Raw genomic sequence first — 27,342 nt, 5'->3', positions numbered from 1 at the left:
CCAAATTTATAGACAGTTTGACCCAACATAGAGCCAAATCGAGAGCAAGGAATTGAGATGGTTAGCACTTAGCACGAGGGAAGTGTAACACCCCGGCTTTAAGCGGAATACGCCTGGGTGTAACGTACAGATCATTCAAAGCTCGTAACGCTATTAAAGCGACATTAATTATAATTAATTCATTTCATATCATCAAAAGTACACACATTGTTCATAGATAAAAGAAAACAAACACTCCATCGAAAAATAAACAAGTTCTTTATTTCAATATCCTAAGGCATACTAGTGATCTTCGTCCTTAGCACACCATCGATTCAACCTGTAACACGTTGAAAATAATATATTTTGTCAACAATTAAGTTGGTGAGTTTTCATAAGTTTTTGCGTATATATATATATATATATATAGAAAACTCACGATTCAACAATCGTCATGCAATAAGTATTCAAGCGTAAAGTAAATGAAATCAAATAGTGTCGTCCTCCCGTTCATTTAGCAGAAGCCGTTGAAGTCGGGGAAATGAGAACCACCTTACGTAAACAACCGAAGTCGTAACGTTAGACGGCGCGGGTACGTCCCGTCGGTCCCTCCCACTATGTGTATGCGTTTGCGTTTGCGTAACTTCCACCATAAAAACAATAAACACATTGCAAGCAAATTCACGTATAATCATAAACAATATGCACGAATAATAATATGTACGATATAAGTGAATCGGTTTGTAAATAATCTCATAGCTAACGAAAGAAAACTTGTGACGTGCTACCCCAAAAATATTATAAAACTTTAAAATGGGGTTATGAAGAACTCACATGGAATGAGGAATACGGTATTGAGAAGACGGTAAAGATAAGAGTAAGCTAAATGGTCCCGCGAAAATTCCCGACAATTTGTCCTAATTTGATAAAGCGTAAATGAAATAAATATTTAAACAAACTAAATGAACAAGACACAAAAAGATGGGTTTTGCAACGGATTTGGGGTCGTTAATGTATTAGATATATGTTATAGATTATTGATAAAGGTGTAATCAAATTTTATTAACTTTAATTATGAGAAAGGTTATATTTGTTTATTAAAGAAAAATATTTAAAATATAAATACCGACTAATTTATGAAGACGTTTTAGGTGATAGTTTAACAAGGTTCCATTTAAAAAGATAAGAAACACATTTATTATTATTATGGTTATTATTATTATTATTATTATTATTATTATTATTATTATATATAAATGATCATGTGTGTTTATATATTTATATATACATGAAATTTATTTAGAAACTTATCAAAGTTCGGTTCGTTTAAACAAGTGTTACAAAAATATGGGTTTAGTATAAATATATAGTTTTTATATTACTTAAAAAAAAAGAACCAAAACCGGACTAGGGGGAATCGAACCTGCGCCCCTGGCCGGTCAAGAGTTTTATTGTAACGTGAACTGGCCATCTGAGCCAACATCTAATTCGTTAATACTTACCAAAATGATTATATGTAACCAGTTGTTCAAACATACCCCAAATCATGTAAACCCTAGAAATGACAATCAGATCATACACCCTCTGTCAATCAAAATTGACAGAGTGGTTTTGTAGATGACGAAATCGCGACCCATATGCATATTACAATTACCCGGAATGATTACGAATCGTATGAGAACCACGAGCTAGGGTTTCGGCCAGATGACGAGTTCAAACGGGTCTAAGAACTAATTTAGTGATGCAATTAATACAGGGCTTAGTTTCGTGATAGTGAGACGATGGTATGGTGTTCGTGAATTTGATTTTAGACTCGTATTTACAGGCTAACAAGATCAAAAACATCCGCGGCCTATGTTCACACGATATTGGTTATTATAACTTAATTCACGAGCCGTTTCTTGTTGTTAATGTTGATTATGATTTGCAGATATTACGGATTCGTTTAATTAGCTTGATTTATGGAGTCAAAGGAATCAAAACGGAAGAAGGGGGAGGGGGTCGCGGCTGTCGACGGGGAAGGAGAAGAGAAGGGAATTGATTTGAATAATATTTGCAGATTAGTCCTTGTTGTTTGGGTTGGGTCCAGTAACTAGTTAAACTAAAGTTTAAGGTCCAAAATTGCAATTGCTCGATTCTTTAACACAATACGGGCAAATCGAAAGACATAATAAATACGCTGACGTTTTTAATAAATATAGAGATTCGATTACATGACGGGTTTAATAAAACAAATACATTTATTAAACGAAAATGACGAATGTCACAGCATTCCCAACTTTTAGGAAATTTCGTCCCGAAATTAGGAATTAACATCCGTAGCGAAAAGATGCGGATACTTAGTCCTCATTTGGTCTTCACGCTCCCAAGTGAATTCCGCACCACGCTTAGATTCCCAACGAAAATGAACCAAAGGGATTCGGCTACGCTTGGTTTCCTTATCTATTCGATCTATTATTTCCACCGGTTTCTCAAAGAAGTGAATTGTCTTATCGATACGCACTTCGGCGAGAGGGACATGAAGGTTCTCATCAGCTAGACACTTTCGAAGGTTTGAAACATGAAACACGGGATGAATGCCTTGAATTTCTTGCGGAAGCTCTAGGCGATAAGCTACGTCTTCGATTCGTTCAAGAATCTTAAATGGACCAACAAAACAAGGTGCTAGTTTACCCTTCATACTGAAACGGACCACTCCTTTCCAAGGTGAAACTTTGAGAAGGATAAGGTCACCAACTTCAAATTCCAAGGGTCGTCGTCGCTTATCGGCGTAAGACTTTTGACGACTTCTAGCAGCGAGCAGGTTATTACGGATTTGAGAAATTTTGTCGGTGGTTTCTTGTACCATTTCGGGTCAAGTGAGCTGAGATTCACCGATCTCGTTCCAACAAATAGGAGAACGACATCTGCGGCCATAGAGTGCTTCAAATGGAGCCATTTTGATGCTCGAGTGGTGTGACATTTGAGCCAAAACAAGGTACACCTCAGTACGTATTTACCTTTTAAGCAAATAAACGCTTATTGCGTAACAAACGAACGATTAATCGAACGGGTCGGGTTATGACCCAGATATTCCGGGGGGGCATCTATAAGTGATATACGTTAAATATAAGCTAAAATATTAGTAATATGGCCTTAGTTCGATAGCAAACAAGTTAAACGAAAACATGCTCGTTTAACTACCCGCTATAGATTTAAAAGCGAAAGATAGTTACAAACCAAGCATTGTATCATCTGTTAAGCTGAAAAAGACATACCAAACACTTATTTGAAATTTTTTAAGCGATCCGTGACAATATTTTCGATTTTTACAAACATATAGTATGTTTTTATAACTTTACACAAAACTAGCCGAAAAACACTCGTTTTCGCACTGTTTAACGCACCCGATAAGTTTTTCACGCAAAAAACTGAACCCGAACAAAATTTGGACCGGGCTTCTCGTGTTTGGGCTTTTGGAATCGGTTATTTGGGCCAAAATGGGCCCAAGGGGGCCCAAGCAACCTTGCGGCTGAAATATAGGAACCCCCCCCCCCCTTTTATTTCTTTCACATATAAACTAGTTTTAAGATATTTTTACACATTCATCCACAAGAAAATTCTGGAAATAACCTTCTTCTCCAGCAAGTTTACATAAACGCTAAGGTCACAACTTAAATAAGCTACTTTTATACTTGTTTAACCTTGATTAATACCATATAAACATGTTTTAATTACCAAAAATCATTCCTAACCATGTAAAAACCCTAAAAATGGTCCATAAACATGTTTTGATCATACACATGGTAAGGAACCTGATTTGATAGTTTTTTTTGCCATAAACACGGATTAAAGGGTTGAAACGGCGTTTTTACGGTTTAAAAGTTTGTTTTTGTGCATTAGCCGAAACCCTAAGTTAAGGGCTGCTATGTTGATGAAAAATTTCTTGGTTTGTGATATAGGACTTTTATCTAGCCTACATAGGAGCACAAGAGCTTGAAAAGTTGATTAGAAAGGCGGAAACGAACCAAAACCGCTAAGGTAATGCCGAAACACTCGCTTATGGGCTGTTTAGGTTAAGGTTGTGATGTGCATATTATTAGGCCTTGAAATTTTTCAGGGACATCAGGGACCATGTCATTGAGTCCCTGTTCAAATTTGGTAATTTTTCGACCAACGAGAATATTTGGCGAATTTATTACCGAATTGGGATGTTTAATGGGGAAAAATAGTTAAAATGCTTCAAAAATTATGAACTTTTTCTGGTAACTCATATTTAATGTATTTTGATCACATATGGATTTTGGGATCATTTGGAGAAGTCTAAAGGTGTTTCGTGCATATGCGTTCGTGTGAATTTTTACAGCCGAATTTGGCCCGAAAAGAACATTGCACGAACTTTTTACATTCTCGAATTGATACAGGTTGTTTTGGGACATAATTTGAGTATTAAGAAATTTTTGTGGAATTTTTTGAAATTGTTTGGGATAAACGGACGATTTTCAGGTGAAATATAGCTGATAAAATGAATTTTTATAAATTAATAAATCAGTAAATAATTTCAGAAATATTTTTATTAAAATCTACATATTTTAATTGATAAGTGGTTAAATTTTCATTATTTAATGATTAACGGTTAATTAATTATGCTAATTTGAAGATTAAACAAATTCTGTTTTTTATAAAAACCGGCAAGTTCGCGATTAACGAACCTGCGGGAATATCAAAACACCAAGAGTGATCAAAAATCATATTTTTGGATTAATTAAGTAAAAACGAACTTTTCTATGAAGAAACCTAGACAATCCGGATAGATTGTGTGCGTTTCTTCTTAAATCAAACTGAATAAACGGAAACGGGTCCCGTGGCTAATCCGCCAGTATGTGATCCTTCTTTATAACTTAATCATTTTATTAACCGATACATTTACCCAGGCTTATTTTCCCATAATTGTTTTCTGAACGCGTAAACGAACAACTGGGCCCAGCTGGGAAAACCGGGAATCTGAGCCAAGTTCGGTTTTAAGTATTAGACATTGAACAACATCACAATCTAAGCCTATTGCCACTTTCTGGGCGTTCCAGCTATACCCGGATTAGTTATACAGCCCAGTTTAGTATTGAGATTATAATAATATTAAAATATTAATATTATTATAATATTGATTATAGGAAACCGTGATTGCAAGTTATACAAACCTCGAACCGACGTGCTACTGATTATCTACTAAACAGTGAGTTTCATGACCCCACTTTCTAAACTGTTTTACGAACTTTTGGGGTGAAAAGCATGTTTGCTTATATCTATATACTTATCTGAAACATGTGATGATGTGAATTATCTAAGTGCTAACACATGAAAGTCCCCACTAACACAGTGATTAACTTCGAGCCGGTGGCTTGTGAATAGTACTATTGGTTTGACAAACCCAGGCGGGGCCAGCACGGTTTGCTGAGACATTATCCCGTTTGCACATGTCCATATTTTTACGAACCAGCTATGTAGTGTTAGACATAGCTACTTGGGGCATAATATGGGCAGAAGGGGAGCCACAGTGGATGATTGAGCGTGGGAAATGGAGGCACGCAGCACGAACAGTCCAGGCTTCACTGTAGCTTAGCATAATTATATCATTTACATACATACATACTTATTTCATGATTACAAGTGTTAACTTGTGAATACTCATAACTGTTTTCTTGAAACTCGTGAAACTCACCAACTCTAGTAGTTGACCTATTTTAATCGTGCTTTTCAGGTGTGATACCGAAGTTGGAAAATCCGTGAATTTGTGCTATCTGTTACCAAACGTGATCGATGCGGTGTGAATAGACACAGACTTACTAGTACGAATAGAATAACTTACAAGTATATTTTGTTGTACCACCTAGTTTGTAATCAAAGATAGATCACTGTAATATAATGTAAATTAGTTGTATTGTTTCTTTATAAACAATGTTATTGATACCAGAGGTGTCTGTTACATTCCCGTTTTACGCTTCCGCATTGTGCTAGTCGGGGTGTGACAAGTGGTAAATATTGTTGTACGAAAACTCAATCAACGGAAGATGAGTGTCCCAATTACTACCAAATTCAAGTACACAAGTTTTTAGCATATCCTCAAGGGTTTGAATGGTTCGTTCCAATTGACCATCCGTTTAAGGATGGTAAGCAGTGCTAAGATCCAGGCGGGTTCCCAAATCGATTTGAAGCGATTTCCAAAAGTGAGACACAAAGCGACCATCACGATCAAAGATGATACTTAAAGGTATACCATGGCGACAAACAATCTCGTTGACATAGATTTAAGCAAGCTGATTGATTGGAAGTTTCTCTCAAATGGGAATGAAATGGGCTGACCTGGTTAATCGATCGACGATTACCCAAATGCTATCATGCTGCCGTTTTGTGGTTGGAAGTTTTGTGATGAAGTCCATCGTAATGTTCTCCCATTTCCAAACCGGAATAACAGGTTGCACGAGCAAACCAGAAGGCTTTTGATGCTCGGCTTTTACTTTGGCACATGTTAGACATTTCCCAACGTAGATAGCGATATCTTTCTTCATGCCGGGCCACCAGAAAGTAGTTCGAAGGTCAAAGTACATCTTATCTGCACCAGGGTGGACAGAATACCGTGACTTGTGAACTTCGTCCATGATAACTGTGTGAAGATTGTCACGATCCGGGACCCAGAGACGATTGGGAAAGTAAAGCAAACCATCACGCTTGGTTTCAAGTTGGAGTTCAGCACCATACGACATCTCTTTGTACATATTGCCTTTGGTGACCGAGATGTGTTGGGCTTCAAAGATATGCAGCTGAAGGTCGGTTGGAATAACAACGCTGTCACACCCCGACCAAAGGCGGCGGAACATGCCGAGGTGCAACAATTGTCCATAAGCACATGACACTAATTAAAGTGACAGTATTTAATAAACTCATTTCATTTCACAACATCGAAAATGTCACATAACAATTATCCATAAAATAACCATAAACAAGATATCACAAAATATGGCAAATTTGATACTGTTCATTTTTACTAATATCCTAAGGTCTTTGATGTCGTTTTCTTCACAGTCATAAATCAACCAAGATACAAACCTGCAACATTTCATAAAATAAAGTTTGTCAACACAAAGGTTGGTGAGCAATTCATAAGTTTAATCATATTAGTATATAATAAAGATAGCCACAAAACTTGCATAGGAAACGATAAATAAAAGTGGTAATTTGGATAAATAGGTATCGCTAAACACATTAGCGACACCTAGCTATAAGGGGATGCCAAATAGTCTAGGATTTTATAGTTATCGTTAATTGCATTACGTTAACGACACCTTGCTATAAGGGGATGCCAAATAGTCTAGGATTTTATAGTTCCACCAACCAAAAGCGATAAACACAAAGGCATATAAGCATAAAACACCAAATCGAGCAATTATTTAGGTAAAGTATACAACTACGTTTGTGGTTTAAGATTCAAATATAAAACATTTTGTTGAATACGTATGAAATGTCACCCCCAAAATAAAAGATGGAAAATGGGGTATGAAGTACTCACCTTCAAGTAGTAAACTTGAAAGATGATAATTTCGAGATTTGTCAGAACGACGAGTTTAACGCACAATGCCTAAAAAGAAAAGAAGTCTTGAATTTAGAAAGGTTGTCTTGAAGGTCTTTAAACAAAATAAATGTTGAGAAATGTAAATAATTAAAGTTCAAGGTTTAAAATGTAACTATTTAAGAATTTATAATAATAAGCCTTTAAAAATGTAAGTTTGCTCGAAACCGGGTTAAAGTATCTAACTTTAATATTTACTCAACCTATGTTAAGTAATAAGGTGGGTAAAATGCAAGAATGCAAATCCCTTTGGAATAAAGATACTAAAACAGTTTTTTTTATCGAGTGTTCGGGTTGTCGATTCGGGTCTTGATAATTGGTCAAACCCAAAGTCAACTTTCCAAAATATTGAATGTTATGAGATAACTCAATAAAATTTAATACGACTTAACCAAGTATGTGGTTCTATTTTTTTAGAACTAACAACGAACGTTAAGCGAGTGTTCGGTTTTGTCGGTCCAAACTTTGTTATTAGATTAAGTTGGATCCAACATTTCCAAGTACTTAAGAAAATATTTAAAAATCAATTTGTAACTATTATTAAAGAAATATACAAGTCTTGATGGCTAAAAAAACACACTTGTGTGTCTTAAGCGAGTAAGAATCGGTTTGGTTCGGTTTCCATCTCACAAAAAGTTCATAGATGATTTCCACATGTCCAAACACTAAAGAACTTGTATAAAAATGTACAAATAAAAAAATACTTTAAGTTTTACAACCAAAAGTTAACAATAAAGTCTTTAAACAAAAGTTCGGTTTTCGGTTCGGATCGTGTTTCGGGTTAAGACCGAGGTAAGATTCTACAAACCCATAACCATAGAATTTGTAAAAATGATTTTAGAAACTTAGATCTAACAATAAGTATGTTTAAACAATTATTTAACAAAAGTAGTAACAAAGTTCGGTTTACGGTTTAGAGCTATTTACAGTTAAACCGAAGCATAGACTCTTAAAAACCCATAACCATGGAACTTGTAAACATGACCAACAAACTAAAATAAGCAAGATTAATATGTATGAACAAGTTATATAGATGTATATATATCAAGGACACGAAGTCCTCCATGAAGCCTTGCCTTATGAGGTCCGAAACCTTACCGACCGGAATCGGAGAAGTAACTACCAAAGGTAAAAAAGGGGTGTATATTATATATATGTTGCAAAACCATAAACAAGTATTAATAAGGCTACATAAACTAATTAATAAGGCTACATAAACTAATTAATAAGGCTACATAAACTAATTAAGAACACTTAAGAAGATAACCTTGAATATTTGATGTTTGAGAGAGTTTTTTTTTTTTGGAGTTGTAGCAAGGGAAAATGAAGAGGAAAGGAGGTGTATATATAAGGTAATGTTGGTGGTCAAATATGGGTGTGAGACACAAGAGTTTTTATGCAAAATGGATCAAGACAAAAACACAAAACAAAATAATAATAATAATAATAATAATAATAATAATAATAATAATAATAATAATAATATAATAATAATAATAAATAAAAATAAAGGTAGGATGTTTTCAAGACCCAACAAGTGTGAAAAAATATCGTAACATAAATCCATCATTTTGATTATAACATAAGCTTCGGTTTACAAATCGGGTCGGTTTTAATAATAAACAAATACAAAAACGAATACAAACAAGACCCGAAATTGACGAATGTCACAAACGCGTTGGAGAAGAATGCTCTTAACATGGGTTTTGCGACTAAGGGCATCAGCCACTACGTTTGCTTTACCGAGATGGTAACGTATTTCGCAATCGTAGTCGCTAAGGAGTTCGGCCCATCGTCGTTGCCTCATATTTAAATCTTTTTGGCCGAAAATGTGTTGGAGGCTCTTGTAGTCGGTGAATACCACACATTTCGTTCCGTACAAATAGTATCTCCATATTTTCAACGCGAATACAACAACACAAGCTCAAGGTCGTGTGTCGTATAATTCTTCTCGTGAACCTTAAGTTGTCGTGACGCATAGGCAATAACCTTGCCTCGTTGCATGAGAACGCAACCGAGACCTTGATTCGAGGCATCACAATAGACAACGAAATCCTCGTTTCCTTCTGGAAGGGCAAGGATAGGAGCATCGCAAAGCATACGCTTTAAGATTTGGAAGGCTTCATCTTGCTTAGCCCCCCACTCATAAGGTTTACCCTTATGAGTTAAGGCGGTGAGAGGCAGAGCAACCTTGGAAAAGTTCAAAATGAAACGGCGGTAATAACCGGCAAGACCAAGAAAGGATCGAACTTCCGTGGGTGAAGTCGGAGTCTTCCAGTTTTTAACAGCTTTGATTTTAACGGCATCGACATGAGTGCCTTTTTCGTTAACGATGTGACCAAGGAATTGGACTTCGTTTAACCAAAACTCGCACTTGGAATACTTGGCAAAGAGTTGCTCTTTCTTCAATAATTCGAGGATATCATGAAAATGCTTTTCATGTTCAACTTTAGATTTCGAGTAAATGAGGATGTCGTCGATGAACACGATCACGAATTTATCAAGATAAGGCTTGCACACGCGGTTCATGAGGTCCATAAATACCGCAGGTGCATTGGTCAAGCCGAACGGCATAACCATAAACTCGTAATGACCGTAGCGAGTTCGAAAGGCGGTTTTTGGTATATCATCATCATGAACGCCAATTGGTGATAACCCGAGCGAAGATCGATTTTTGAAAAACAAGATGCGCCTTGAAGTTGATCGAAAAGATCGTCAATTCTAGGCAAAGGGTAACGGTTCTTGATCGTGAGTTTTTTGAGTTCACGATAGTCGATACACATTCGAAAAGTACTATCCTTCTTTTTAACAAAAAGAACAGGTGCGCCCCAAAGTGACGAACTTGAGCGAATGAAACCCTTGCTAGAGAGTTCTTGGAGTTGACTCAGGAGTTCTTGCATTTCCGAGGGTGCGAGAAGATAGAGAGGTTTGGCGACCGGATTCACACCAGGCACGAGATCAATACGAAACTCCACTTCACGAGTAGAAGGTAAACTAGAAACGTCGTCAGGGAAAACTTCGGGAAAATCACGAACCACCGGAATGTCTTTTATTGCCTTCTTTTCTGATTTCTTTTCCACAACGTTGGCAAGGAAAGCCACATACTTTTTACGTAAGTATTTTTAGGCTTGGGTACACGGCATAAGTTTGAGCCCTTTAGAAGGCTTTTCACAGAAAATCCGCAAAATCTGATCGTCTTCAAGAGGAATCCGAATATACTTTTCAAAACACACGATTTCGGCACGGTGTTGAGCTAACCAATCCATGCCTACTATGATATCGAAACTCCCGAGTTGCATAGGAATGAGGTCAATGGAGAAATCATAGTCGTTGAGATTTAGGGTGCAACCAAGAATCACCGAATCAATCGAGATAGCTTTACCATTTGCGACTTCAACCGTAAAGGAATTTTCGAGCTTGGAACGAGACGAAGAAAGCCTAGGCTCAAAATTGAACGACACAAAACTCATATCGGCACCGGTATCAAATAAAATGGATGCATAGACGTTATTAATCAAGAACGTACCATTCACCACATTGTTGTTATGCTGAGCTTGATTTGCATTGATCACAAATGCCCTCCCACGTGCATTGGGGACGGCTGGTGTAGCTTGAGAAGTTGAGGCTTGGTTAGCTTGAACCAGTTGAACAGCTTGATTTGCCATGATCTGCGGAACCGGGTGTTGATAAGCCTGAACCTGATAGGCTTAAGCAGAATACACAGGCTGAGCAACCACTTGGGCCTGATATGCGAGTCGAGGACACGTGTTGCGAAAATGACCAGGATCTCTACAATTGAAGCAGGCTCCAGGGGTGGGGTAAGCTTGAGAGATAGGTTGAGCTTGAGTTATGACACGGTTTTGATTGAAGGCGTGGGGAGTACGGGCTGGTTTGGTGAGGGTTGGTTGGGTATGCATGAATTCGAAACATATGCCTAGCAGGTGTCCATAACGACCACAATGGGTGCATTGGCGGCAAGGGATGCCGGGTTGATGGTGTCGTTGGCAGATTTGGCAAAACGGGTGTGGACCATGGTAAGGCTTCTTTGGAGGGGGATTTTGAAGGTTTTGGGTTTGGGTTTATGGGTATTGGGGTTGTGGTGGGTTTGATTGGATTAAGGCATAGTTTTGCTTTCGCTTTTTGGAGTGGTTGTTGTTGTTGTGGTTTGGCTTGGTTGTGGCTTCGGCCTTGACCTCTTTGGAAGGTTCGGCCTCGGTTTTCTCAGCAGCCTTCTTGCTGATTTTGAGGGTTCCTGCCTTGACGTGGTTGTCAGACAAGGATGTAGCAAGAACAATAGCTTCGCGAAGAGTCTTAGGAGGACTACTTTGAAGTGAATCTTGGATTTGCCTTGGTAGACCCCGAATATACTTGCTAATCCCACGAAAGAAAGGAGTGACAAGATGTGGCACCAGAATGCTAAGCTCGTTGAAGCGAGCGGTATAGGTAGTGTTATCACCACTCTCTTGTTTGAGGTTCCAAAATTCCACTTCTAGATTTATAAGTTCATTGGGTGGACAGAATTCGGCAGTCATGATTTCCTTAAGTTCTTCCCATGGCAAGGCCATGGCTTCATCAACACCACGGGTGGATTTTTCTTGCACCCACCAATTTAGGGCTCTTTTCTCGAAGACACTTGAAGCAAAGCGTGTCTTTTTGTCATCGGGACATTCGATATGGAGGAAAGTACTCTCCAGAATTTGGTACCATTGCAGTAGGGCAGTGGCACCTTCAGTGCCATCAAACTTATCAGGTTTCGCATCAGTGAAATTCTTATAGCGAAAAGAGTTGGAGTTTGATTCCAAAGCAGCTGCGTTCGTATTGGTAGTAATGGTTTGGTGCATTTGAGCCACCATCTGTAGGAGCACAGCAGCTATTGCTTGGCGATCTGGGATGTTATCTTGCGGCTGGAAGAACGACGGTTAAGGTGACGAGAGGCCATTCTGCGAACAAGCGTAACAAGAATTGTGAGTCTCGGAATCGTATATGGTGTAAGAGTTCTTGTTAATGTTTGTTAAATATGAAAACTTGTAAAAATAAAATAAGTGTTGTGTGGAACTTAGAGTTTCATGAACCACCATGGACTCTTGTGTTCCAGCACAAAAATCAAAATTCGAAATTAAATCGAATCAAAAGCTGGGTATTCGTGTATCACCACGACTTGACAGACTTTCGGTTAAAACACATTGTAAAACATGGAGGGTCGGAGCCACACGTCGCATGAACCACCATGACTTGTATGACATCCTAAGGAGTGTAACCATATCCTTATCACAAAGAGGGCATGATCACGTTCGAAAACATAAAGTTGCGATTCGTATGACGTTTGGTGTGGTACGCTTTGGCTTAGGGTTTCACACCCTTTCCGAACTCTCCAAGTAAGCAATCGGGTCCTGCGTCTGATTGGATATATGCGCATTGCTTATCCTTAGGTTTCATGAACCTTGGTGTCAAGAGTTCGGAAAACAAGCACGTCCCCCCAACAGTTACTACATACCCGCCACGTAAAATCGTCTTTATGCAGAAAAATATTGGAAAACCGAAATAAAATTGATTAAAAATATTTTGAAAAATATTTTTTTTAAACCTATCCCTTGGAGTTTGTGTGTGAACATGTGTACAGGAGACGCTATGAAATGTTATAAATTCGAGCGTATGAATGAAACTTTAATATAAGGGCGGGCACCTAGCACATAGAGTATTCATGTAGTTTGGGCCCTAAAATAAACTATAACTATACTAGGCCCGATACGTCTAACAACCTATCTTATAGTTATGGCTCTGATACCAATCTGTAACACCCCGGCTTTAAGTGGAATACGCCCGGGTGTAACGTATAGATCTTCAAAGCTCGTAACGCTGTTAAAGCGACATTAATTATAATTAACATTTCATATCATCAAAAGTACACACATTGTTCATAGATAAAAGAAAACAAACACTCCATCGAAAACTAAACAAGTTCTTTATTTCAATATCCTAAGGCATACTAGTGATCTTCGTCCTTAGCACACCATCGATTCAACCTGTAACATGTTGAAAATAATATATTTTGTCAACAATTAAGTTGGTGAGTTTTCATAAGTTTTTGCGTATATATATATATAGAAAACTCGCGATTCAACAATCGTCATGCAATAAGTATTCAAGCGTAAAGTAAATGAAATCAAATAGTGTCGTCCTCCCGTTCATTTAGCCGAAGCCGTTGAAGTCGGGGAAATGAGAACCACCTTACGTAAACAACCGAAGTCGTAACGTTAGACGGCGTGGGTACGTCCCGTCGGACCCTCCCACTATGTGTATGCGTTTGCGTTTGCGTAACTTCCACCATAAAAACAATAAACACATTGCAAGCAAATTCACGTATAATTATAAATAATATGCACGAATAATATTAACATGTACGATATAAGTGAATCGGTTTGTAAATAATCTCATAACTAACGAAAGAAAACTTGTGACGTGCTACCCCAAAAATATTATAAAACTTTAAAATGGGTTATGAAGAACTCACATGGAATGAGGAATACGGTATTGAGAAGACGGTAAAGATTAGAGTAAGCAAAATGGTCCCGCGAGAATTCCCGACAATTTGTCCTAATTTATTAAAGCGTAAATGAAATAAATATTTAAACAAACTAAATGAACAAGACACAAAAAGATGGGTTTTGCAACGGATTTGGGGTCGTTAATGTATTAGATATATGTTATAGATTATTGATAAAGGTGTAATCAAATTTTATTAACTTTAATTATGAGAAAGATTATATTTGTTTATTAAAGAAAAATATTTAAAATATAAATACCGACTTATTTATGAAGACGTTTTAGGTGATAGTTTAACAAGGTTCCATTTAAAAAGATAAGAAACACATTTATTATTATTATGGTTATTATTATTATTGTTTTTATTATTATTATTATTATTATTATCATTAAATGATCATGTGTATGTATATATTTATATATACATGAAATTTATTTAGAAACTTATTAGAGTTCGGTTCGTTTAAACAAGTATTATAAAAATAAGGGTTTAGTATAAATATATAGTTTTTATATTAATTAAAAAAAAAGAACCAAAACCGGACCAGGGGGAATCAAACCTGCGCCCTTGGCCGGTCAAGAGTTTTATTGTAACGTGCACTGGCCATCTGAGCCAACATCTAATTCGTTAATACTTACAGAAATGATTATATGTAACCAGTTGTTCAAATAAACCCCAAATCATGTAAACCCTAGAAATGACAATCAGATCATACACCCTCTGTCAATCAAAATTGACAGAGGGGTTTTGTAGATGATGAAATCGCGACCCATATGCATATTACAATTACCTGGAATGATTACGAATAATATGAGAACGACGAGCTAGGGTTTCGGCAAGATGACGAGTTCAAACGGGTCCAAGAACTGATTTAGTGATGCAATTAACACAGGGCTTAGTTTCGTGATAGTGAGACGATGGTATGGTGTTCGTGAATTGGATTTTAGACTCGTATTTATAGGCTAACAAGATCAAAAACGTCTGCGGCCTATGTTCACGCGACTTTGGTTATTATAACTTAATTTACGAGCTGTTTCTTGTTGTTAATGTTGATTATGATTTGCAGATATTACGTATTCATTTAATTAGCTTGATTTACGGGGTCAAAGGAATCAAAACGGAAGAAGGGGGAGGGGGGTCGCGGCTGTCGACGGGGAAGGAGAAGAGAAGGGAAATGATTTGAATAATATTTGCAGATCAGTCCTTGTTGTTTGGGTTGGGTCCAGTAACTGGTTAACCTAAAGTTTAAGGTCCAAAATTGCAATTGCTCGATTCTTTAACACAATACGGACAAAACGAAAGACATAATAAATAAGTTGACGTTTTTAATAAATATAAAGATTCGATTACATGACGGGTTTAATAGAACAAATACATTTATTAAACCAAAATGACGAATGTTACTGGAATATCATGTGATACATATAAATATCATGATATCAATAAATTATATCAATTCTAGAATAATATACAATCAAGATTCAAGACGAGTAACATTTTCGCAAATTACATAGCTCTATATGTTTTGGATAACAAAGATCAAGATCTTTCATTGGTCACACTCTCATACTTTTATTCTTATTTGACTTCAAATAATAATAACATTATAATTGGAATCAGATTTCTCTTCCAACTCTTGTTCTTTCTTTTGTTATAAACTTTCATGTCCTAGCTCATTATAACTTTGTAACGGTAAAGTTATAATGCAAGGGAGACAAAAATAAGAATTGTGAAAAGAATTATTATTAAAAGAAAACCCCTTTAATAAAATTCAAAAAACATAATAAAAAAATCATAACTTAATATATAAATAAAAAAAGAAAAAAATTAAAAAAAAAACAAAATGTTTTCCCTGTCATTCCCGTTTCAAAAAAAGAAAAAAGAAAAAAAAACACAATGCCGAGAACAAAGACACAATGACGAAAATGAACAAACAACACAATGATAGACAAAAAAATGCACAATAGATCGTAAAATGTAACACAATGCCGAACAAAATATGACACATTGTTGAGTAATATAACACAACATCAATAAAAAAAGACACACTGCTAAGAAAAAAAGACACAATCAATGACGAAACTAAACACAAAATACAATAACAAGGAAAAAGACACAATGATCTTTTTCACTTAATATTATTATTATATATACATTTTTTTGAGAACCGGAATACCGTGGAAACATTTTTGTGTTTTTACATTTTTTGTTTTTTTTTTTATTAAAATTTGATTTTTTTACTAATTTTTTATTATTTCTTTGAGGAATTTTTTTATTACAAATCTTTCTCATTTTTTTCTCTTTTTAGAATAACTTAACCTATATTTATAATATCTTTTATTGTAAAAAATAAAAATTCATTTTAAATTCGTATTTACAACATGTTGAATAAAAAAATATCTTATTTGTACGGAAAAATACCAGTCCACAATTATAATAAAAAAGGATAGTAATAGCTAAGAATGGGTCTTCCATTTTGTTTCCTTTCTAACTACCCTATCAAAATATTAACTTTTTCGGAATAAAAATCTCACCACCACAAGAACAACTTCAATATGATAAATAATGTATCAATAATTTATACTTTTATATACATAAGATAATGACAATGATGACTAAAACCCAATCTCTGTATATATTTTAATTACCTGTCGTTATCTTAGAAAGGGATGTTTTTGTCTTGATAATTATTTTATATTAGGCTATGTACATCCCATTGTTTTTTATTTGAAAAGCTATGATGGTATAAATGACCGGTGTCCAACCAAACTACTACATATTAAAAACTATTTACATCCTATTGTTAACTACAGAATCAAACTTGAAGAATTCCAGAAAACTGTATAAACACTTCTATGCATAGTTTTAGATAAATATGATATACAACATAGTTTCATCTCTCTCTCATCCATTACACGTAATTTATCCATTTATTATACATATTTTTTTCTCTATATCACGATAATTTGGTTGCTCAATAGATTCTTTTACTAAATTATTTGTAAATTCACAATTATATTTTTGCATGAATGTTTTTTTTAAGGTTAATTGGATTTTAATAATCCCTATTGACTGGTATAAGTCGATAATAATCTCTATTCATTTTATCGCCACTGGCGGTCCCAAATTTAAAAAAGTTGCCCCCCCAATGGTCCCCCGTTAAAAATAGCTTAATGGCGCTATACTTTTTTCCGAATTTCAAACTATTGTTTTAGGGATTTTGTTCGGAAATAGGATACGAGTCGATTGATGTAAAACTTAGCTCGAAACGGTGATCCAAACGGCTTGATTTTTGTTAATTGTAAGTTCAAACACCCGAATTGAGGCATTGCTTCGTCGTTTTGGAGCACGTTTCGAACGAAGCTTTACGTCAATCGACTCGCATTCTCGTTCTGGATCGAAAACCATAAAACATTAGTTTGAAATTCGGAAAGAAGTATAGCTTTGTTAAGTAATTTTAACGGGGGACCATTGGAGGTCAACTTTTTTAAATTTGGGGCCGCCAGCAACGATAAAACGAATAGGGATTATTATCGGCCAATACCAGTCAATAGGAATTATTAAAAACCAATAAACCTTTTTTAATTAAAAAGTCATATTCACATGCCATATCAGAATAATTGGTCTTATTTCTGGTTACATTTGTAATATGACTATTGCCTAAAAATAAATTTTGGTTTACTATAAAGTGATACTTATGAGGGTTATAGAAGAACACCTTTCACATTCATTTTTGAGAGTACGGTGCAAGTGATGAAGTGAACCTAAGCAATTTTTGGATTACTTGAGCTCGAGTTGTTAAAACAATGATTCAAGTTAAACCTAAACAAGTTTGAGCCTTATTTAAATCTCGTTTAATAAACAGTCAGATCTCAAGCTTCATATTATAAGCTTGATTACGGTTGAGCTTATTTAGGGTTAAAAGAACTTGGTAACATTATATTTACATGTTGTAATTATGTAGGTGCATAAATGACTTTTTTTTTATCTTTAATGTTCGTTAAAGGTGAAAAGAGACATGTAAGCATAATTGAACTTAAAAACTTTTTGACTCCTAGGTCGTCTAGATATCACATGTAAGCATGTTGTGATTTACGTACATCTTGAACTACAATTTGTGTATATAAAGTATCTATACATTTTACAAGGACAAAAGGCTTTTATAAAACTTAATAAAACACATATGTGTAAAATGGTAGTAAAACATGTACGTAAATCACAATTCTGAAACGGGGCATACAACAGTATGGTTGGTGGATTTATAAATGTTTTTTTAGGAAAGGGAGTTAATTCTTACACAAAAAATATATATTCACACATAGAAACATCGGGGGGGGGGGGGGGGGGGGGGTTCCCAAAATAGGCCAAATTAAGAGTGAGAATCTCAAAATAATCCTACCAAAACCGTCAGCGTCATTGCATTTGGTTTCGCGACGATGGTTTTCGCCCACCGCTAAATAGTTGATATGTGTAAGAGGCTGACACAATCCGATAATTTTACTTTCAAATCTATCGGTCCTGATAATTTTGGTATGAAAACAACTCTTCCTCAAAAACCATCTCCTCTGTGATTTTTGGTCCAAATTTAATCTTCTCCAATACTTTTCAAAAAAACATCGAAAATCATGTCTTTTTGAAATTTGTTTGACCAGACAAATTCCGTCTTCGGAGACAAATTTCAAAAAAAAAACATGATTGCTTCTCTTATTTCTCACTTCTTTTAACATCCTTCTTGATTGGTTGCAATTCTCATAAATTGACAAGAAAAATCTTTGGTTGCTTTCAACTAGAAGAATGAAATTTTAGAGAGGTGATTGGATTGAACTGGTTGGTATGGGTCCTAGTTTCCTTGGTTCGTTTTACGATGGTAGCATAATCTCACGGGTTGGGAAGAAGACCTACATCGTCCAAATTCCGTACCCTGCTTGAAGCTGATCGTTTTGTTAAGTAATTCAGAAGAACAAAACAAACGGTCTCCAGTATTATAGAACTTATCAGCGTTTGGAGACCAACAATCAGAATCTGATTTTGCATTTGCCAAAACGTTTGGGCCGGGAAGCTGATGTTATCTGGGAATAGCAGCAATTGATGGATCCATTTATGGGATTTGAACATGAGATTTCAATATCGCATTAAAAGATTGGATTTCAATATTATCAATTCAAAAAACAAAACATTAGGAGACTAATAATGGTGTTTTTTGTATTTTGTTTTTTAAATTCGTCTTCGAGGACGAAATTCGTGGGGTAAAACGAAATTCAAAAAATTACGAATTTCTAGCGTTTTTTGAAAACTATCAGAGAAGATGAAATCTGGAGCAAAAATCACAGAAGAGATAGGTTTTCACGGAGACGTTTTTCATATCAAAATTATCGAGACGGATAGATTTAAAAGTAAAATTATTGGATTGTGTCAGCCTCTTTACACGTGTCAACGATTTAGTGGACGAAAACTGTCGGTGCGAAACTAAATGCATTTGACGCCAATAGTTTTGGTTGAATTATTTTTGAAAATTTTTCAAAAATCGGATTATTTTGGATTATCTCCTTATTTTTGGCCTAGGAATTCTAAAAAAAACACATGTTTTAATCAATTGCACTATAATTGTGGAATGTTTGTACATTTATATGCAAACCAATAATTCCTTCAAATCAACACCACCTACCCCTTCAAGGATATATCCGATGTCTTGATAATTGAAGTGGTTTACTTACTGTTCAATTTGTAGGATAATACAAAATAATTTTAAATTTAATAAATAACAACTATAATTATATGGATTTGTAATAAATAATCACAATGTACAGCATATATGGTTAAACGTTTCCGGTTTCACCATGTTTTGCCAAATCAGGTCATCAATATCCAGATTCATCTCATCAAATACTAAAAAGTGTAAATAACTTTAGAATTCACAAATTCTAATACTTTTAATAAAGATTTTTTTTGAAGTTGGAATCATGTCACCGATATCTTGATTCAGCTCTAATAAATTGTGTGCGTAACTTAAACTTCATAAATCTAGATACTTTTCAATTAGATATTTTCAACTTTATGTTATTGGTTAACTGATTTTCGACCGTGAAGGTTTTATGATTACTAGATATTTATCGTTGTCTGTTTATTGACATGTGCTTATTTATAAATATTTTATACTCGAATGTCATGAGATATTATTTCTATGTTTTATTTTAATAAGTTGGTTTTTAATATTTATATATAATAGTCGTTAGTATGATTATAAAAATCTTCACATGTTAGAAATTGTAAAGCATTTGTATAACATTTATAAAACTTATCAATTAAAAAAATATATTTATAACATATTTAAGATGGGTAGAAAAGTGAATTGAGAAATTTGGGTTAACCGTAACTATCATACCCTAAACTAAGTCCAATAATAAAAATATAAAATATAGACAACAGGTAGCATCGACCAAGGGCAATAATTATGTTAAATTGTGATAACCTCCCTATTCTAAGTGTCAACGAGAAATATACGGTACGTGACAAGTTATAGGTTCTCGACATACATAACATAACTTTATAGTCAAAGACACTTTTTTTTAGGGTAAAGTTAAAATAAAAACGACAGTAAAAATGAAAAGGGTGAGAAGAATATATTGATCTTATATTTGAATGGTGAAGATTAATTTAAAAAAATAAATTGATGAGAAGGGCATAAATGTAAATAACAAAATTTTGTTGACTTTCTCTTTCCACATGCAAGGCACATGTCAATTCCCCCATCATTTTAAAACGTCAATAACTTTTTCATACAACATTATTTTTTTAAAAAAATTTCACCATAATAACAAACGTTTTTTATCTTTAATATGAGTATCATATTGTTATATAAAAATTAAAAAAAAATTAGTGGGTTTCTTATATTGTGTTATTGATTGTTCATTATAATTTTTAATTGAGTTTTTCTATGCATTGTGTTATAGATTTTGATTATTGTGTTATCAATTGATACTCATATTAAAGATAAAAATTAAAACAAAGATTATGTCATTGTGTCTTTTTGTTTGTCATTGTGTCTTTGTGCTCATCATTTGTCTTTCTACTTATCATTGTGTTTTAGTCATTGTATATTACACTCATGTCATTGCGTAATATGTAGTTTCCATTGTGTTTTACGTTTCAGGTCATTGTGTTATATGTATTCACCATTGTGTTTTACGTTTCACGTAATTGTGTAATATGTATTCATCATTGTGTTTTATGTATCAGGTAATTTGTTGTTATTATATCATTATATTTACATATTATTATTACACAACCATATTATTAGCATTTAAAAAAACACAATGGTGATTTGAAAGACACAATGACGAAAAAAACAAAATGACAAACTGAAAGACACAATGACAAAAAGACCAATGACGAAAAGACACAAGACATAATGACGTAATTTTTTTTTAATTTGTATATAACAAAGTCATGCTCATATAAAAACGCTTGTTATTATGGTGAAATATTTTTAAAAAAAATAATATTGCATGAAAAAGTTATGGATGTTTTAAAATGATGGGGGATTTGACATGTGACTTGCATGGAGAGAGAGAGAAAATATGGTGAAATATTTTTAAAAAAATAATATTGCATGAAAAAGTTATGGACGTTTAAAAATGATGGGGGATTTGACATGTGACTTGCATGTAGAGAGAAAATATGTATTATTATTTTTATACCCTTTTATCTTTGGTCCCCACTTGACATATGACAATCAACTATGGCTTCTCACACTTCTCATTTTTGTTAGCATTTGTAGAATAACTCAACCCCCTTTTCTTATTCTCATATCATCTTAGTAAAAGCTGATATTATCTTGATTTAACAATAGATCCATAAAACACTCTAGATAAATAAAATTATTTCTTTATTTTCTAGATCAATTTTTAACCATGTCTAGCGGGTTATTATGTGTGCCCAATGCCTGAGGTCCATAGCGCTCCAAACACCGCCCTGGCGCCCTCAAGGCCTTTATGAGGGGCTTTATAGACTTGGGCGTTTTCTACATGGTACCGCCCCTTTAATCGTCAAATCAATCAAGTTTTTCCTCACAAACTCTAACTAATCAAATATTTGTATTATTTACATTTAATTTAAATTATAATAATTAACAAATGATTGTGCGAGTTATATAGCTACACCACTTTTTATATAACACAATCTTTACAACACGCATATCATGTATCGTATAACACGCCCCGTTACCGCTACACATGGTTTTAGCTCTTGGTACCCAATTAACTCTTTGTAGAGGAACCAAAGTAAAACATATTATTATTATTATTATTATTATTATTATCTAATAAATGAGTCGACGTGGTAACCGGTAAGACCCCTGGCGCCAATTGAATTTTGCCAACCAACCGACGATTTGGTTGTTTAAAACCCTAACAACAACAACATCAACAACTTGTTAATGCCAATACATAAACAAAAAACTGATGGCTCACAGAGAGCCAAAGGAATGGGTGACGGAGGCCAATTTCATTCATACACATGCCGGAATCACCATTTCTAATTCGGCAAACCCTTAATAATTATTATTAATCGACCGATTTGTATGTATGGTCATTATGGGCATGTCGTGGGACGACGCCGTATTGATCGAGAAAAGTAAGAGTTCCGCCGATCCAACCATTGTTACCGTCAATTGCCCCGATAAAGCCGGTCTCGGGTGCGATTTGTTGCGAATTGTTCTTGAATTCGGACTCTATGTTACTCGTGGAGGTATGTATGCCAACTTGTTTTAATTCTCATTTTTATCTTTACTTATCTTTTGCTAACGTTATACAGATTAATTAATAAATACTAAATATGTATTTTAGATATATTGGTTTTTAATGATACCAGCTATCGCCTTTTGGTGTCTCAACTGATGAATTGGCTACTAATGGTCCCAACTTTTATAGTATTTGTTTCTAACGGTCCTCGACTAACAGAATCCTAACGTCATTAGTTTCAGGTAGCCGGAAAAAACGGTTTTGGCCGGAAAACTCAATTTTTTTCCCGAACATTTTTGTCCCAAACATCTTGGTAACTTCGTATCAGACCTTTAGGAACCTCTTTCTATTAAAAGCCCCAATTATTGAGGTCGCCGGAAACCTTAGAACCATCGTCGGAATTGGTTGATGGTGCTCAAGTGGTGGTAGTTGGTTAACGGTGAGTCAATTGGCGGTGGTTGCGGTGTTCTGGTGGTGTTTTCCGGCAACAAATTTGAATTTACCGGCCAAAAACGTTTTTCCGACGATCTGAAACTAACGGGGTTAGGATTCTGTTAGTCGCGGACCATTAGGAACAAATACTTAAAAGGTTGGGACCATCAGTAGCCAATTCATTAGTTGGACCATCAGTGACCAAAATACAATAGTTGAGACCATTAAAAACCAATATACCTATATTTTAAAAATTATATTAATGACAACCGGCTTGAGCTTGATAAGTGAAGGGCTTGGGCTCAGGCTCATTTTTTAAATGAGCTTGCTTTTAGGCTCGAGCTCTGGCTCATGCTCGTTTAAGCTTGGCTCTATCAGCTCTGCTCGTTTGCACTCCACCAAAAACGGAAACTTGGTTTTTGCAAAATCATCACAGAAATTGGTTACGTTAGTTTGTCGGTTTTCGTAAATACGTGAGGTGGAGGTGTAAAACATGAAATACATGAAATGGAGGTATAAAGCTAGAAATATATGAATGATTTGATTCGGTTAGTGACGTTTGAATATATGAAGTCATGCTTGTATGATAATTGAAATGCTTTTTATTATGAATTTTGTGTTTCTAGATTTCTCAACGGACGGAAATTGGTGTTATGTGATATTATGGGTTGTACCGAGGCCAATCTCATTAACAGTTGATTGGGAAAGATTAAAGAAGCGTCTTGTATCTTGTTGCCCGTCGATTATGCCTGCATTTTACCTTGAACAACTATCGAGTTGTTCTCAACCGATTCCACTGTACCTGTTGAAGGTTTTTTCGATGGATCGAAGAGGGCTGATACATGGTTGGTACAATTGTGGTTATACTAACTATGCTCTTGTATTGTGAATCTTTGTTTTCTGATATAAATTGCAATCACTGTAGATGTCACAAAGCTGTTGTGTGACCTTGAGCTAACAATTCCAAGATTGAAAGAGATGACAACCCCCGATGGAAAGGTCTTGGACCTGTTTTTTGTTACAGATAGCATGTAAGTCGTTATTTTTGTTGTAAATTTCTCAAAACATACAGGAGAGTGTTCAGTGCTCGAATCAGAACCAATAACATGTTAAGAACTGTGAGTTACCATTAATTCTTGTACTGTTTATTATATAGACTAAAATTCATGTAGATTTCAATATTTTTAAGATTTATTTTTTTGAAAAATATTAAGCTGATTTTATTTTATCTAAATGCATATATGCATAGTAAACGAACCCAGCTGACTACTCGAGATCGGCTTGCTAAAGGCTTGAACCAAGACGAGCTTCAGTCTTCGAGCTTGAGTAGTCTTGCGAGCCTAAACGAGCTTTTCTATTGTATAGTTTTTTTTACGTATTGAATATATATTTGCACAACATTTTGTTATTGTATATAAACTATATAGAAAATAATTAATAGTTTATATTTGTGTTGTAAAAATTATAATTAGGTATATATAAAAAGTTATTTATAGCTATATATAAAATAGTTAAAAAGAAATATAAACAAATTAATAAATAATAATAAACGAGCCCAGCCTGAGCTGAGCTCGAGCTTGAATACATACTCACAAGCTGGGCTCGAGCTTTAGACTTAGAGCTTGAAATGCTTCAAGCTCTCGAGCTGGCTCAGCTCACTTACACCCTTGCACATTTATATGCATTTGTGCACATTTAAGAAAAAAAATTCTAGAGAGAGTGAATAAAATCCAAGTAAGAATGGAGAGAGATAAATAAATATATGTTTTTCAATTTTTACATATTTCATTACAGCGGAAATGTTCACATCTTAAAGGGCTTCGATGTTCTTAACATATTGCTGGTTCTGAAAAGAATGCGCCCCCAAACACATATTGCCTCTAATTGTCACAAGTTCAAACACCGTCAATTACCTGCAACATGTTTTATTACAATCAATTATACAATTATCGAGTAGCATGTAATGTTTTTCTGTTAGGAATGTATTGCACACAAAGATTGGAAAAGAAGAAACATGTGAACACCTTAGTGTGATGTTAGGAGAGTGTTGCATAAGTTGTGAAATTGAGCTAGCGGGACCCGAGTATGAATGTCAACAAGGCCTTTCTTCCATTCCCGAATCGATTGCAGAAAAGTTGTTCAGCTGTGAGTTTTCACTGATGGAAGATGCATCAAAAGTTAAGGAGGCGAGTGTAATGGTTGATAATTTACTGAGCCCGGCCCATTCGTTGCTTCAAATACAATGTCGTGATCAGAAAGGCCTCATTTATGACATTTTAAGAATTTCTAAGGATTGTGATATACAGGTATAATTAACCGTCTTGATTTTGTTGTATTTTTACTACTTTTAGGGATGCATTTTAATATATAGTTGTTTATTTGATTATTAAAAATTTAAGATAAGACGGTAGTAATTTGATTTTATTGGAGGGCTGATCCAGTGGGTCTAGGCCATTGAACAAACCGACCGTTCGGTGCACAGTTTGTGAACCGTTCAGGGTGAAGTTCGTTTTTAATAAACGAACGATCATGAACAAAATTTAGTTAAAACGAATGAACGTGAACACATGTTTTGTTTGTTCATTTACGCTTGTGAAAATTCATTCATTTAAACTTGTTTACATTCGTTAATGTATTCATCTAAAATTTTTTGGTTCGTTACAAATTAGTGTAGTTTTAATATCTTTTTAGCACCAGCACATTGTTTTTCTCATTACTTTTAATTAGCTTTAGCCCAGCTATGTCCGTTCACCTATCGTTTGCTTATACTAACAAATGAACATAAACGAACATGAACATGTTCACTTTCTTAACTAAAGAACATGAACAAGAAAACCTTGTTCTTTTAATTGTTCATGCTCGATCATTTGTAGAAGAACATGTTCCGTTTGTGTTCATTTGATTCGTTTACAAGCCTAGGTGGGTCATTAAAGATACACCTTGGGAATTTTCACAAAATTATGATTTTCTTTTATAAATTGTTAGTATAACTATGGTCACAAAATTTTTGTTATTTCACTAGTCACTTAAAACTTTTTGAGGAAAATGATTTAGGAGGTCTTCTATGCATAAAAAATACACCTTGGGGACTTTCAACCATTGCTTTTAATCGTAGTTTTTTCAATAACTTACGCAGTGTGTGTGTTAGATTGCATATGGAAGAGTTTCATCTAGTGTTAATGGCGTTCGGAATTTGGAACTATTTATCCAAAATGAAGACGGGAAAAAGATTCTAAGTGTCGAGAATCAAATTGCTTTATGTTCCCGTTTGAAAGAGGAAATGATGCAGCCATTGCGAGTCATGATATCCAACCGTGGGCCCGATACAGAACTCTTGGTTGCTAATCCGGTTGAGTTATCTGGAAGAGGAAGGCCTCGGGTTGTATATGATGTCACTTTTGCATTGAAGACACTCGGAATATGCATCTTTTCAGTAAGTAGTTCGAACCCTCTAATCTAACAATGATCTTTTGTCTTTTTGAATAATATTTGTTAAGAGGTGGAAAATGGATGGTTGTTTATAGGCTGAAATTGGTAGACATTCAACGTTGGATCGCGAGTGGGAAGTTTACAGGTTCTTGTTGGTTGAAAACCGAAAGTTTCCACTAACAAGCAAGCAAGGAAAACAAGATATCATCAATAAAGCTAGAAGAACGTTAATTGGTTGGTAAAGATTTGTTTGTTGTTTAGAAGAATTTGTGCATGTTGTTGAGTCGATAACATGTCTTGTTTTTTTTTTAATTTTTTTATGTTGTGGCTTAAATGAGTGTGTACATTATCGGTATTAGCAACCGCGTTTGTTTTAAATGGCTTCTAACTACGTTTCGAAGTTATTATGCGTGATAAAACATACAAATATCGTTGTTGAGAAATTTTTAAATAGCTTAATAGTCCTATACTGATATTAGTTAAGACTAGTTGGTATTCAACGTAGTTTTGAACTTGACTGCGTTTAATATCAATTTATATACATAGAATCTGTATGCAAGTCTTTTATACATGTCATCTACATCCAATAACCTTCATAGTTTATATTTGAATTATTG

The 27,342-nt window shown here is 34.8% G+C and overlaps 2 protein-coding genes across 2 annotated transcripts; one reads left to right on the top strand and one right to left on the bottom strand.

The window, feature by feature from the left end:
• Positions 1–10,704: 10,704 nt before the first annotated feature.
• On the bottom strand, positions 10,705–11,247 carry LOC143601810 (uncharacterized). Its single transcript, XM_077079116.1, has one exon. It carries the CDS (start codon positions 11,245–11,247, stop codon positions 10,705–10,707), a length of 543 nt encoding a protein of 180 aa, XP_076935231.1.
• Positions 11,248–22,717: 11,470 nt separating this feature from the next.
• Positions 22,718–27,020, top strand: LOC143601811 (ACT domain-containing protein ACR9-like). Its single transcript, XM_077079117.1, has 6 exons — positions 22,718–22,871; positions 23,923–24,141; positions 24,222–24,327; positions 25,275–25,602; positions 26,445–26,729; positions 26,821–27,020. Exons 1-6 carry the CDS (start codon positions 22,718–22,720, stop codon positions 26,965–26,967), a joined length of 1,239 nt encoding a protein of 412 aa, XP_076935232.1. The 3' UTR covers positions 26,968–27,020.
• The last annotated feature ends 322 nt before the right edge of the window (positions 27,021–27,342 follow it).

This window comes from Bidens hawaiensis, unplaced genomic scaffold (genome assembly GCF_021521415.1).
Source record: "Bidens hawaiensis isolate Kalapana, Puna unplaced genomic scaffold, B.hawaiensis_p1.1 tig00057120_1, whole genome shotgun sequence".
In the NCBI taxonomy this organism is placed as follows: Eukaryota; Viridiplantae; Streptophyta; class Magnoliopsida; order Asterales; family Asteraceae; genus Bidens; species Bidens hawaiensis.
This window is presented reverse-complemented; position numbering and strand designations above follow the sequence as displayed.

Bases quoted from the DNA above. Each gene is read 5' to 3' on its own strand.
- LOC143601810 (XM_077079116.1), bottom strand. From the start codon at position 11,247: ATGGCAAATCAAGCTGTTCAACTGGTTCAAGCTAACCAAGCCTCAACT.
- LOC143601811 (XM_077079117.1), top strand. From the start codon at position 22,718: ATGGGCATGTCGTGGGACGACGCCGTATTGATCGAGAAAAGTAAGAGT. The intron at 22,872-23,922 runs GTATGTATGCCA...TTGTGTTTCTAG, and splicing joins ACTCTATGTTACTCGTGGAG to ATTTCTCAACGGACGGAAAT. The intron at 24,328-25,274 runs GTAAGTCGTTAT...TTTTTCTGTTAG, and splicing joins TTTTTTGTTACAGATAGCAT to GAATGTATTGCACACAAAGA.